General features: G+C 34.9%; 2 protein-coding genes across 13 annotated transcripts in view; one reads left to right on the plus strand and one right to left on the minus strand.

Annotated features, from left to right (window-relative positions):
* The window catches only part of Cdk12 (Cyclin-dependent kinase 12), a 621,218-nt gene extending 618,399 nt beyond the window's left edge, over window positions 1-2,819 (plus strand). For all 11 annotated transcript variants that reach the window (XM_090372485.1, XM_090372492.1, XM_090372479.1 and 8 more), the window contains one exon: window positions 2,784-2,819. The gene's annotated coding sequence lies outside the window, so the exon portion shown is untranslated. The remainder of the gene's footprint in view (window positions 1-2,783) is intronic.
* LOC150090760 (glucosidase 2 subunit beta-like) overlaps window positions 1-13,887 on the minus strand; it is a 213,876-nt gene that overhangs the window by 45,671 nt on the left and 154,318 nt on the right. For both annotated transcript variants that reach the window (XM_090372539.1, XM_090372533.1), the window contains exon 13: window positions 8,719-8,788. In XM_090372539.1, the coding sequence (XP_090228665.1) occupies window positions 8,719-8,788 (70 nt within the window). The remainder of the gene's footprint in view (window positions 1-8,718; window positions 8,789-13,887) is intronic.

A 13,887-nucleotide genomic window follows, 5' to 3' on the forward strand; every position in this document is an offset into this window, starting at 1 on the left:
GAACAAGAGATTTGGCAATAGTATGCAATTACAAATTTTTTCCTATTAAAGATGAAAACTTTCTTCGTGAAAGATTTCACACCTTGTATGGCATCGGCACGTCTTTTGAAAACACTTCCAAGTTCACACGAAAGCAATATAATTTATTATATTGCACCGAATTATGAAGCAGAATAAAGCGTGTGTGCAACAGACTTGCTATTCACTGCCACCACATATCTGGCCTTTAGGCATGAAAATTTGTGCTGTTGGAAACACAGATTAAGAGCTAAAGGGATTACTGTTCAGCGAGTGTACTGAGAAGTATTAATACATACTGAGAAGTTGCCCTAGTCAGCCCGTTTTCTGTGTGTGTCCATAGCAAGAGAGCAAATTAAGGCATATTCACAACGCGGACAATAATAAAGAAAGTCACCCTTAAAAAAAGAGTGGCAGTGGGGTTCATTCGTATCTCAGACTTTGAGTAGTAAGGTCTCTACATCTATAGCAGTGTTTCCCAAATTGTGTTCCGTGAGATGTGAACAAGTGTTCTGTGAAAAATTGTAATTAATAATTTTTTAAAAAAATAAATAAATTTTACATATTTGTAGCATACACCCCTTTCGTATCATTATAATTTTTAACATTTTTCCCCCCGATTATTAATATACTGGCATAGATTAATAATCAAATAGGCAGCGGAAAACTTTATTTTGGCAGGCTTTTGCATAGAGAAATAAGCATAAAAGTAATGACATCTACGAAAAAGTAGCAATGTAGTGATTTAATATGCAATTTAGCCTGGAGTACATGGGTTTGAAGGAGAGGGAGAAGCAAACAGATAGCATAACTAAACTCACTTCCTTGTATAAATTGTTTTTGATAATTATCATTATTTCGAAATATTATTATTAAAATAAATGACCATGGATTTGTGGTTGAAAAAAGGGACTTTAAAACGAGAACAAGTACTTCTAGTATTGGAACTGTGGTCAATGAAAACAAACTTAATATTGTCACACTTCAAAGTAAGGATGAACAATCACAGCCTTTTGTTCCCCAAAAATTCAAAGTGAAAAAACAGGACCCAACTAATAAAAGACCAAAACAAAAGTATGATTACAATTATTTGAATTTTGGCTTTACATGTGTTGGAAATAAAGATGCTCCTGGTGCATTGAACGTAAAAAAGTATTAGCAAACAGTTCTTTGGATCCCGCTACACTAGAAAAGTTTGCCCACCACTGGTCTATGCAATCAGAAACTACAGCTAGCCTATGAAAGTAGTAGAGTTGGGTTCTGTGAATATACAAATGCCTGGCTCGTAATGGTCTTAAAACTTTCCACAATGATCAGAACTTTATTAACACTCTTAAATTTGTTTTTATGGTTACTCATTACATTGTTAATTTGAACATTGCATAATTTTACATTGCATCTTTCAGTAGCAGATCTTTTTACTTTGATTTAATAAAGCGGGGACAGAGTCTTCGTAACATTATTTCTTTCACTTGTGATACTGTTAAGAACAATTGAAGCATATCTACCAAATATTCACCTTAATTTTTAACAGTAGATTTATCCTTATTTGTGAAAACAACTAAACAACATCCAGAACTTTTCCTAATTAATCTCACAAATATATGTGTGAGATCAGTTCCAATCTTGATAATGTTTATTTACATCTACAATCTTCTAATTCTTACTCTCTGTTTTTTAACAGAATCTCAACTATTGGTTTCTTCCACCATTCATCTTATTTATCCTAATTACATACTTTGATTCCTTCCACATATGCACAAGTTCATATATATGCTGCTTGTATTATTCCTTGCCAAAAACTTCCTAATTTGGAACCTCCTTTTTATGTACTCTGACTCAGTGTAATACTTTTACAGAATGTGGAAAAATTTCTTTACCATATCCACCTGGCAAGTACTCAGAACTTTTAACTGCTTTCTCCTGTCTAACTTTCCTAGTAGCGAAGCAACTTGTTGATTTTAATGTTCATAACTGTGGCTACCTACAATTTTTGTGTTGCACAGATACAGCTGGTAGAGATGTTGAGGCTTTTGCTCTGACTAATGACTTTACATAAACTGTTTATATAGCTACTATAATATTAGACATCCTTAACTAAATAACTAATACTTGTTCTTTTCTTCACCAACAATCCTTAAAAAACAGTTAATTTTAGCTGTTCTCAAGGTATCTCAATTTTCAATGTGGTAGTCTCTGCACCAGTGCAGTCTCTCTCAGTCACATGTTATTTGCAATTACCTAAAGTGCAAACTGGGATATCTATGTGGTATATAGTATCCTTTTATCTAAACCATGGTTTTTCAACAAATGTGATAAGGTTGTTCAGAATAAGAATAAAACATATCACAACTCGCTTGCATCTGAATCACCATCTTCATTTGCCTTAGACTAAAGCTTGTAATTTGTAACACTTCCTTGGATCAGATCAGCACACAACCACTTTTATTGAATGTCCCTTCTGCTTCTTATGCTACTTGTATTGTTTTGAATTTTTCTCCTCCACTAAAGTTATTTGCAGATAAATACTAAATTTTTTTTGAAGCTGTATAATAGTTTTACCTGAACTTTTTTTTCCTGTGTTTATCTATAGATATGTTTAATTAAGATGTTTATAATAAGTAATGAATCTACAGATGACAGTAATCTTTTATCAATAATTTAATTCAATTTAATTTCACCCTGTTCTTATCTTTAAATCTTCTACTATAATAATTTCTTTTATTTTAACTGTAATTAACAATATGCATATTAATTTATTTCAGTTTATACTTCAGGACAGCAACAGTAAGCAGCCAGACACTGCACTCTTGTTATATATAGTATGAAGTACAATTAGTGTAGTATATATGTAAATAATGTATGTTGAATGTCTTGTGTATATATATATATATATATATATATATATACTGCTGTGTTTAATAAAAGATTTTCTTTATTCACTGTAATGTAGATTCATATTTGTTTCTTATGCTTTAACCCTCCTTTAACCTTCCACTTCTAATTAGTTGAAATTTTAGGTACTTCAATAATAACTTCATATAAATATGCCAAAAGATAAAATACCAAACCTTTTAGACATAATGACAAAGTAATTTTTTCAGTCAGAGCTTCTTTGCTAATATCACTAATATCACAAACTAATAGTACTAATATCACAAACAATATAAATTTGGGGACGGCATCTTTATGGACTTACCTGTTTTTGTTGAATCTTATTTAAAACCATATCTAAAGAACTATAAAATTGAAAAATAAAATCATTCACACCAAGAATTCCAACTTAAAGCCACAATGATGCATAATATTTATTTTTTATTATTATTATTATTTTTTTTTTTTTTCATGAAAACCCTAAACATAAAAGGTATTAGAACGTATAGTACTTAGAACTGTGCAGGAGTTGAAATTTGAAAAGATGAAAGAAGATGCTTGTTAATATCAGACTTGAATTTCTGTAGATTGTAATTTTCAGGAAATATGTGTGAAGGAATGTTGTTCCAGAAAACTGAAGTTGAAGAAATAATGAAAGAGAAAAGTTGGTTCTGCAAGTTTAAAGTTGAACAGTAAAAGGATGCTGACTGGTTATGACATGTGTTCAGACTGGTTTTGGGGAGGGGGATTATAGAAGCCAATTCAGAAGAACAGTGCCCATGGAATTATCTAGAGAAAAGGCAAAGGCATGCAACAGAAAGATAACATCTATGAGACAGAGTGGAGAAACGGAGTTGGGAGAATGATTCAAGCAACAGATGAATATGACAGAATGGGGTAGAGAGATTTTAAGCCAGAAGATCAAAAACAGGAGATTCCAAATTGCTGTGTCTCTGACAGGGAATATTAGAACAGACATATGCACAATTACTACCTTTGAAGTAAAAGGAATCGTAACTGAGATGACCAGTGGTTGAATCAACCAATATTTGGGATTCTGTCACAAAGAGTAAGGGGAGACTTGGCAAACTGTAAGCAGAAATGGACATCATTGAGACTGGAACTGAGACCATGTATATTTGTGAAATAAATGAAATGTTTGGGAGGTTTAGAACTCTTCACAGATAAGTTTGTTCTATTAGTTTCATTATTCATAATGTATTCAGCAGAAAGAAGAATTGGGGATGACACATTGCATGAAATAATGAAATTTTTGGATATGGTGTACACACAGCAAGAATATACCCAGCTCCTTAACATAACATGGCCTTGACAATGCTCCCTGTATACATATTACTCAGACTCCCTCCAGTATCTATTTGGCAGATCAGAGGCAGTGAGATTATACACCAGCTGATCTGGATGCCTCCTAGAGATTTACAATAGATTCGGTCTGCTGGACTATCTATGGGCTGGCCTGCAAACATTGTTTTAGAGTTGTATCCTCAAAATATGAGGATTGGATTTCACTACGATGCCCATCATAACCTCAAAAGCCATCAGTCATACTGTATGATGGAAGAGATTGGAGTTGCTGGGAGATTAAATATGGCAAGCAAAATGACGTGTTTAAATACTGAGGGATTTAGTAGAGATAAGTCAGAATTTAACTTTCTCAAATTTTAATGATGTTGAGAAGTTATTCTGTTGAAAGACAAAGTGTCAGACATGATAAATGGATCTGGCATTGATGGCCATTATTTCGACATGTATGCTGACATAGATGCCAACTCTGGATTTACAACAAAGAATCATCTTTTTTTACTGAATTTGACCCTTTTCTGTTTCGCTTCATAATATAGTTAGTTACAAAGAAATTCTTCATCTTTTTTGCAAAACAGTACCTTTCCTTTTTGCAAAAATATATATTAAAAGTATGATAAAATTAGAATTTTTTAAAATTTTTGTGAATTTCTGTATACGTTTTGTTAACAAATTGGCTGTTAGCTGTGCTAGTCTACATTACGCAATATAAACAGAGGACAATAGCCTTGCTCTCTGTAATGTGCAACCACTTCTTACTTATGTGGTAAGCAGCTAATTAACAATGTCTTTCAGTAAGATGCTAAAGAAATATCATGCAAAATTTCCAAATGCATATATACAAGATTATCTATGTCTTGTGAAATCTGACAAAGGTAACAAGTTTGTCTTGTGTACACATGTGATTCTTCAATTTCAAATGGCAAGAAATGCCAAACAAATAAGCATAAGGACAGCATGCAGAACATAGGAAGATATTCAAAAATAGATGAGTATTTCATTTAGACTCCAGTGATGATGATGTCAAACATGCTGAATATTTATTTGAATCTTTTGTCACAGAACATAATCTTCCTCTGAGTTGTGCTGGTCATGTTAGTGCATTGTTCAGAAATATGTTTTCTGATAGTGAAATAGCAAAGAAATATAGTTGTGAAAGACCAGAACAGCAGCCACTGTTAGTGAAATTGCACTGATAGGGAAAGAAGAAATAGTGATGGCTTTGAAAAATGGGCCACAATTGATGGCTACAGATGGCAATGATCAAAGTGATTCCAAGCTATAACTTGTCATGGTGACTTTTCATGATTAAAAAAACTGTCAAATCAAAGCAGCTTGCCCTCAGTGCCAGCACTGGAAGGTGACACTACAGAGTGCAATGCTGGATGACTTCTGAACAACCCATAAGAATTGATTCCTTTAAAAAAATTGTCTGTCTGGCACTTAGTGTTGATAATGCACATGTTATGGTAGGCCTATAAAGTGGAATAGCAAGGATATTTAACCCATCACCAGTTGAGCTACAATTTGTACAAATGCAGCTGTGTGAAACCTGATTGGTGTCCAACCCCTCCCAATAAAGTTCTTGTTATTATTTTTTTGTGTATATCTTGCTTGCAGGATACCCACATCTCTTAATGTATTGCAGTAATTATTGTATACTATAATTACTGCAAATTTTATTTTAAAATATGCTGGGTGTGCAATTTCAAGCTTACATACATGCATTACATTAATGCATACATACATTACCTACATACATTGTGTTTAATCTAATATAAACAGATCAATAATAATAAAAGAAGCAAGAAACAATTTTCTAAAGAATTAAACATGAGCTCCATATTTTGACTATCTGGTTGTTTTGTGGGTTCAGCATTTATTTTTTAATTTCCATTTCTTCACCTTGTTTCAAACATGTCAACCTGTAAATATTTAATTCCCAAGTAATAGCAAGCACTGATATTTTCTCACATGACATACAACTGCCATTCCCCTTAAACTCTGTTAGCTCTTTCTGTGTGCCCATCATTCAACAATATAAATTTGAAATGAATTCTGGATCACATTTATAGGCCAAAATATCTGCATATTTCATAGTCACACTCAATTTTCTGCAATCAGAAGGGTGCCTCATGACTTTTGGATTCAATACTGAATCCTAATATGTTTAATTTATTAATGTAATGTAGTTTTTCATATATTTGCAGTTATTTTAAATTTATACATGAACTACATAGAAAATCCCTAGGTATTTGAAAGCATACTAGCTTTCATGGAAGCATATGCTTCCATGAAGGCATATCCATCTTTTTGAAAGCCAAAAGCTTGTGGTCATGTGCTAATAACTTCAGATATTAAATAGTTTGATTGTAGAAATGGAAAATTTTTCAGAAACAGCATGCTCTATGAATTCACTAACATGTTTCAAAGATATGTGTATGGTATTACTGCATTCAGAAAGAAATCAGGTTTGTGCTAAAACTTGTGTAAACTGAATCAAAGACAGCAGGGAAAATAAACATTGTTGTCATTACAAGTAGTCTCCAATTTATCAATTTATGTCAGAGATGTACCGTGTAATGACATAGATCAGACATTTTTACATATGAACATATGAACATTTATATGTAGTAAAGGAGGGGAGCATTCCTGTAGCCTCATTAATTTAAGCTTCATTTAGATATTCAATAAAAACAAATTAAACCGGGAAAGCAATTAAAAATATGCACATATGTATATTTGTATAATGAATGTGTGTGTTTGTGCTTTTTGTGCACAAACATTTTTTTTATTTACATACTGTATTAGTCAGTTATACTAAATTGTTACATTTTAAGAAGCCAAGGATAGAAATCTGAACATAATTTTGTTTCTTATTCTTCTGATACAGTTCATTAGAACAGAACATCCGTTTCTCAAAGAAACACAGGCGCCTCCGTAGCCAGGTGGGAAGGAGCAGCAGTGCGTAGCACACGCTTCTTGATTAGACCGGGGTTCAAGCCCGTCACCACCAAATACGGAGGATGCGGAAAGGTCAGGGAATGACCACCGCATATCCCGGAGCAATATGGCCTTAGTTGCTAATGCTCCTAAAAACTAAATAACAAACAAACATCTCAAAGAAACAAAGTTGCAGTCATCCTTTTTTGGTCAAAATCTGTCCTTTTATGTGATGCTGGCCTCGTGAAGAATCAGATCTTCACGAGGTCAGCTTGGCCTTCAGTTCCAGCATCTCCATCGCCTTACTTATGTTCGTCTTTGCTGAAGTCAATCTTATTTTCCAGTTCTGCAGTTTATCACTGGCAAGTTCCTGAACACCATGAATGCATTCTGGCCATAGTCCACTGCACACTATATATCATATCCAGAATTACTTCCTCCCATAATGTCACGGGTTGTAACTGGCCTTCTAACTATTATAACTCCTCAAGAACCCTGAAATTATGGCTAGTCCTCGCCATCTGTCTCAGCGAACAGTTGTTGCAAGGTTTTTAGAGATAATAGGTTTTGCATGTCACCGTCTCCCTTGGTCTATTAGTTGCAACAAAGAGGTTGTATTCATTGATTTTTATTGTTTATGGTTTTCTCTGTATAGATGACTTTGTTTTATCTTGTTTGTTGCTATTATGCCAATTAAGAATATAAAGCAATTCATAAAAACTTTGTCTTTATTTTCAATTCCAATCTATTTCATTTAAATTTCCCATCACCGTTACATTTAAAAATACTTTAAATGATTTGGTTATCAGAAAATTTTTATCTACATTCATAAGGCTGGTATAATGGTAGAGTACACACCAAATCTTCTGTCATTTAATGCATCTAGAAATACATTCAATTTGTTTTCACCTGCAGTTGTCATTCTTAATGAATTCTACCTTTCTAATTAAGGTAGAATTGTACTGAAGAGCCTCTAGTAGTTAGGAAAGCAGCTTTCCTAACTACTAGAAGCAGCTTCAGACTCAGATTTTCCAAAATCTGATAGCTAGCTGTCTCAAGGCATACTAGCTCCATATTTTGACTATCTGGTTGTTTTGTGGGTTCAGCATTTATTTTTTAATTTCCATTTCTTCACCTTGTTTCAAACATGTTAACCTGTAAATATTTAATTCCCAAGTAACAGCAAGCACTGATATTTTCTCACATGACATACAACTGCCATTCCCCTTAAACTCTGTTAGCTCTTTCTGTGTGCCCATCATTCAACAATATAAATTTGAAATGAATTCTGGATCACATTTATAGGCCAAAATATCTGCATATTTCATAGTCACACTCAATTTTCTGCAATCAGAAGGGTGCCTCATGACTTTTGGATTCAATACTGAATCCTAATATGTTTAATTTATTAATGTAATGTAGTTTTTCATATATTTGCAGTTATTTTAAATTTATAAAAAATAAGACCTTGTCATCAGCCAGCAAATATCAAAATTTTAATGTGACTGTATGAGTTTATGATCTTTTCATATATTTTAAATGATGGAATTTTGTGCTTACCTTATCTCTTCTGTGATCTGTTTCAAAATTACATTAATTTCCTCTACTTGTTGCCTTGCTTTTTCAGCAGCTGTAAAATTTTTATTCAGAAACAGAACCTGATAAATCTCAATTTATGCATAATAGGAAAGAACAACAAAAATGGAATTAAACTATTTTAATTTTATGTGCTTTGATAAAGTGTGTTCATAAAATATCTGCTTGACTGAATTCACACTTTTCTTTAAAAATATAGGGTGGGCCATACGTCAATTTCCCAAGAAAAGATGTAATCTACTGAGAAGTAAATTACTGAAAACAGTTTTAACAATTCATTTAAATGTAAAAAAATAACATTATGTATATATATTATATAAAGTAATATGGGCATGAAATTTGCTTCAAGGTTTAAATTGTAAAGATTATTTCTTAGTAAGCTGACATATAGCTCACCCTGTACATTGTCCAATAAAGGACAATCGGTCTTTAAATATTAATGTTAAAATTGCTTATATTATCAGCTTGCACATGTTGCCTGAGTGAAGAGCCACATTCAAAAGCTTTTTTTTTCAAACTGTTCTAGTTACTAAACTAGTATGCTTCACTGTACATACAGGAAATAGCCTCATTCTGTATGTAGCAATTAACAAACTAGGTTTGCTACTCAGTGCAAAGACCTCATATTGTTGAGGCCCTTTACACTAAAATAAAAAATATTGTTCCAATGAAAAAGTATATTGCTAATTATTTAAAGTATATGCTATACCCATACTCAGGTTTCAACCCTTTTTTGGGTCTCATTGGTTGGTAAGTAGGCACTATGAAGACCTGAACAACCCAATGATAAGATATATCCACAACAAGTGAGATGGTACAGTAGGCAAAATAAACTCAAGTAAATTTAAGGCAAAAGCCTCATTCTGGACACAGCAATGAGCAAATTAGGTTTTACACTTAGTGCATCAATCTCATATTGTGAAGGAATTCACAATGAGTTGCCTCAGTATTTCAATACTCTTTATTTATTTAAACTGTATACCAGGCTTTTAACTCTTTTTAGGGGTTTTGTTAACAGGAGAGACTGCTTCTACAGGGATGGGATACACTTAAATAGAAAGGGTGCAAGAATGTTTGCTGATGCTATCGAGGCAGTGTTAGGTGGGTCGGAAAACTGCTAGATTGGGGGGATACAAGGACTAATAGATTAACAGTAGCCACTGGCAGAGGTGAAAGTGATTCTTGCACTCCTTCTACTGGAATAAGCAGCAGCTTGGAAAATAAAATGCAGGATATTTCAGAGACTGCTGGGAGTCATTGGGGTACAAGTAAACACATGGGTTGTGTTAGGGTATCTAAGAAAAACAACAGGTGCATGCATACTTGCGTGTACACCAATGCTAGGAGTTTAGTAAATAAATTTGATGAATTTGAGGTATTGCTCAAAGCATCAAAGGCGGATATTATTGGGATATCAGAGACGTGGTGTCACACAGGTATAAGTAATGCAGAACTGGAATTGGGGGAGTACAACATCTACAGGAAGGATAGACAGGATAGGAAGGGAGGAGGGGTTATGCTATTAGTTAAGAAACAAGGAAGTAAAATACAAGAAAGTGAAGCCAGTCGACATCGCTGGACAGTGCAGTGTCGAGTCAGTTTGGTGTGACATAAGCATTGGGAGATCAAAATTGAGTGTAGGAGTGTGCAATAGGCCTAATGACTCTGATGAGTATAATAAGAAACTGTACAGGGAAATAGAGTGGGCCAGTAAATCAGAGAGTCTTATAATGGGGGATTTTAATTTCCCAGATATTGATTGGAATTTGTGGGTTGGTCACTCACACACTACCAAGGCTTTTGTGGATTTATTGGATGATTGTTTTCTAAATCAGCATGTTCGGCAAGCAACTAGAGGGAGCAATACTCTTGATTTGATTATCAGTATTGATTCTTCATGCACTAAGAATCTGCAGATAAAGGAACCACTAGGTGGCAGTGATCACAGTGTGCTGAAGTGGGATTTATTCAAGGAGGTAACTACCATCAGGGGTAAAGGGAAGGGTTATTGCTTTCGTAAAGACGACTATGATGGTCTGAGACAGTATTTAAATTGTATACAGTGGGACCAACTGATGATGTTACCAACAGCAAACTCAAAATGGGAAGCATTCAAAGAAATTATCTTGGAAGCTACTAGGTTTTACATACCAACTAAGAAATATTGTTCAAGGTTCAGGCCTAAATGGATGTCAGATGAACTGATGAGACATATGGCAGAGAAGAAAAATGCATGGGATACATATAAATTAACATGTGACACAGAAGCCTATGATAGATATAAGTTGATCTGTAACCAAGTTACAAAGGAGGTTAGGCAGGCGAAGGCAGATTACGAGAAATCTTTGGAAAGGGATGCAAAGAAAAACAGCAAGGAGTTCTTTACTTATGTAAACTCTAGAAGGAAGGGGATGAATCAGATTGGTCCACTTGATATCGATGGTTCAACTGTTCATGATCCTGCTCAGGTAGCTAACAAACTAAATCAATATTTTGCATCTACATTCACACATGAGGAGGTATTCAGGAAGGGGAATGTCATAGATGGAGTAAACACTGGCAGTGACCTAGATGATCTTGTAATAATTGAGAGTAAAGTGGAGGAGAAATTGTTGAAGATAAACACAAGAAAGGCACCTGGGGTGGATGGGATCTATCCAGTTATATTAAAGGAGGTAGCAAAGGAAGTAAGCAATCCGTTAGCCCTAATTATCAGAGCTTCCTTGGACTCAGGGGAGGTACCCACAGACCGGAGATGTACAAATGTAACCCAAATTCACAAAGGAGGATCAAAGGCTGACACAAGTAATTATAGACCTGTGAGTTTAACTTCTGTTCCAGGAAAATTAATGAAAGCACTGGTTAAAGAAGCACTGCAGTATCATCTTGACAAGAATTCAGTTATAGCTCAGACACAACATGGTTTTATTAAGGGAAGGTCTTGCCTGACCAATTTGATTGGATACTATGATGTAGTCACAAAAGAATTGGATGCAGGGAATAACTTTTATATTATATATTTGGATCTTAGAAAGGCTTTTGATACTGTTGCACATGGAAGACTGCTGCACAAATTGGAGCAGTGTGGCATTGGTGGCAAATTATTGCTATGGATAAAGGGATGGTTGAGTGGCAGAAACAGAGAGTGGTAATTAATGGACACTGCTCATCGTGGACTAATGTTATTAGTGGAGTCCCTCAGGGTTCAGTGTTGGGTCCATTATTGTTTTCTGTATTTATAAATAATATTGATGATGGTATATCAAGCGTAATGTCCAAGTTTGCATACGATACAAAGGTTGGCAGTGTTGTTAAGGACGCTACTGACGCTATGCTGCTGCAACAGGATCTGGAAAGTTGAGCAGATGGGCTGAGAGGTGGCAAATGAAGATTAACATCGGCAAATGTAAAGTACTACATATGGGAAACAGCAACCCCAGAGCAACGTATTTAACTCTGTGGTACTACACTGACAGTGGTAGAGAATGAAAAGGACCTGGAGGTAATTGTGCAGCCAGATATGAAGTTCTCTGAGCAGTGCAGATGGGCTGCAAGAGTAGCTCATGGTGTCTTATCAATGATATACAGGAATTTTTCTAGCAGGGATAGGGAGGTGATTATTCCCTTGTATAAGGCAATGTTCAGGCCGCACCTTGAGTACTGTATACAGGTTTGGAAGCCTCATTTCAAGAAGGTTTGTAGAGCTGCTGGAACGAGTACAGAGAAGGGCAACAAGGTTAATGAACGGAACGAAGGGTTGCTCTTACGAAGAAAGGCTTAAGTTTTGCAAATTACAGTGTCTGGAGACTAGGCACCGGCGAGGTGATCTGATAGAAGTGTACAAAGCCTTGAATGGTTTGAGCATGCTCAATGCTGATGGGATACTGCCTCTTGCTCAGAATAATCACCTGAGAGGGCATAAATTCAAATTGAGGAAAGACAGATGTAGGATAGATGTGCGGAAATTTGCCTTTAGCCAGTGGGTAGGTGGAACAGATTTCCATCCCTTGTTGTGGAAGTTGATAGCCTAAATAAATTTAAGGCTCAGCTGGACAGGTATTCCGAATGAACGGAGGGGTGAAATGAAAGGGTTTTTTTTTTTTTTTTTTTTGGCTGATGCTGCATAAGCTTGCTTTCTTGCATCATATGCCTCTACTAACGCTAATGCTAATTTTGGGGTCACATGTTATGGATACATCTCATAACTGGGTTGTTCAGGTCTTCACAGTGCCTACTTACCAACCAAAAAAGGGTCAAAACCCGAGTGTGGGTAGTGCATACACTTTAAATAAATAGCAGTATACTTCTCTATTGGAGTAGTGTTTATTTACAGTAGTGCAATATCAAGGTAATTCTTCGAAAATGGCCTCCACATTATGAGATGACATTGATGCACTAAGTAGCAAATATAGTCTGCTCATTAGTGAATACAGAATTAAGCTTTGCCCTACATTCTGTGCACCGAAATTAAACTAGTGGGCTTAAATTATGTTATTATAGACTTCAAAAAATCCTACAAGGTCAGATATATATATATATCTGTAGCATATTCTTGATTTCTCTTCACTCTACAAAAATAGAATGTACAGATACAAAATACAAAGATTAAAATCAGATAAAGTGCATATTTTTAGATGGTCAACAATCAAGTATATAATATGGATTAAGTTATTACAAATGTATGATAGTAACATAACATAAGCAACATTATGTTATGTAGTCTTTTGACTGCTCTTTGGTCTGCAGATGCCTGAAGAATGGCATCTCTCTCTCTCTCTCTCTCTCTCTCTCTACATTTATCTACATATCCCTGCACATCCTGTAATATCTCCCATCAGTGAGCAGATGTCTTTTTCAGTATCTGCTCACAAACTCATCTATCAGTTAATCATTTTGGGCGAAGGTAAAGAAAGCCCACACAAGAAGCACGCAAAAGTTCGATAAATTTACTTGTAAAAGTACTTTGCCATAACGGCATTTGTATTATTGCTCGCTCAGTAAACATACAGTGGGTGTTATCGGTCAAGAGTAGAAATTGAATCCCATGGGAGATTGAAACCCTCCTGAAGTGGAGGGGGGTAACCTGACCGTTTTTTCTTTAGAATCACTGGTGGACTAGTGGATAAAATGTTT

Source organism: Mastigoproctus giganteus, chromosome 1 (genome assembly GCF_048544385.1).
Source record: "Mastigoproctus giganteus isolate SK-2022 chromosome 1, ASM4854438v1, whole genome shotgun sequence".
Classification (NCBI taxonomy): Eukaryota; Metazoa; Arthropoda; class Arachnida; order Uropygi; family Thelyphonidae; genus Mastigoproctus; species Mastigoproctus giganteus.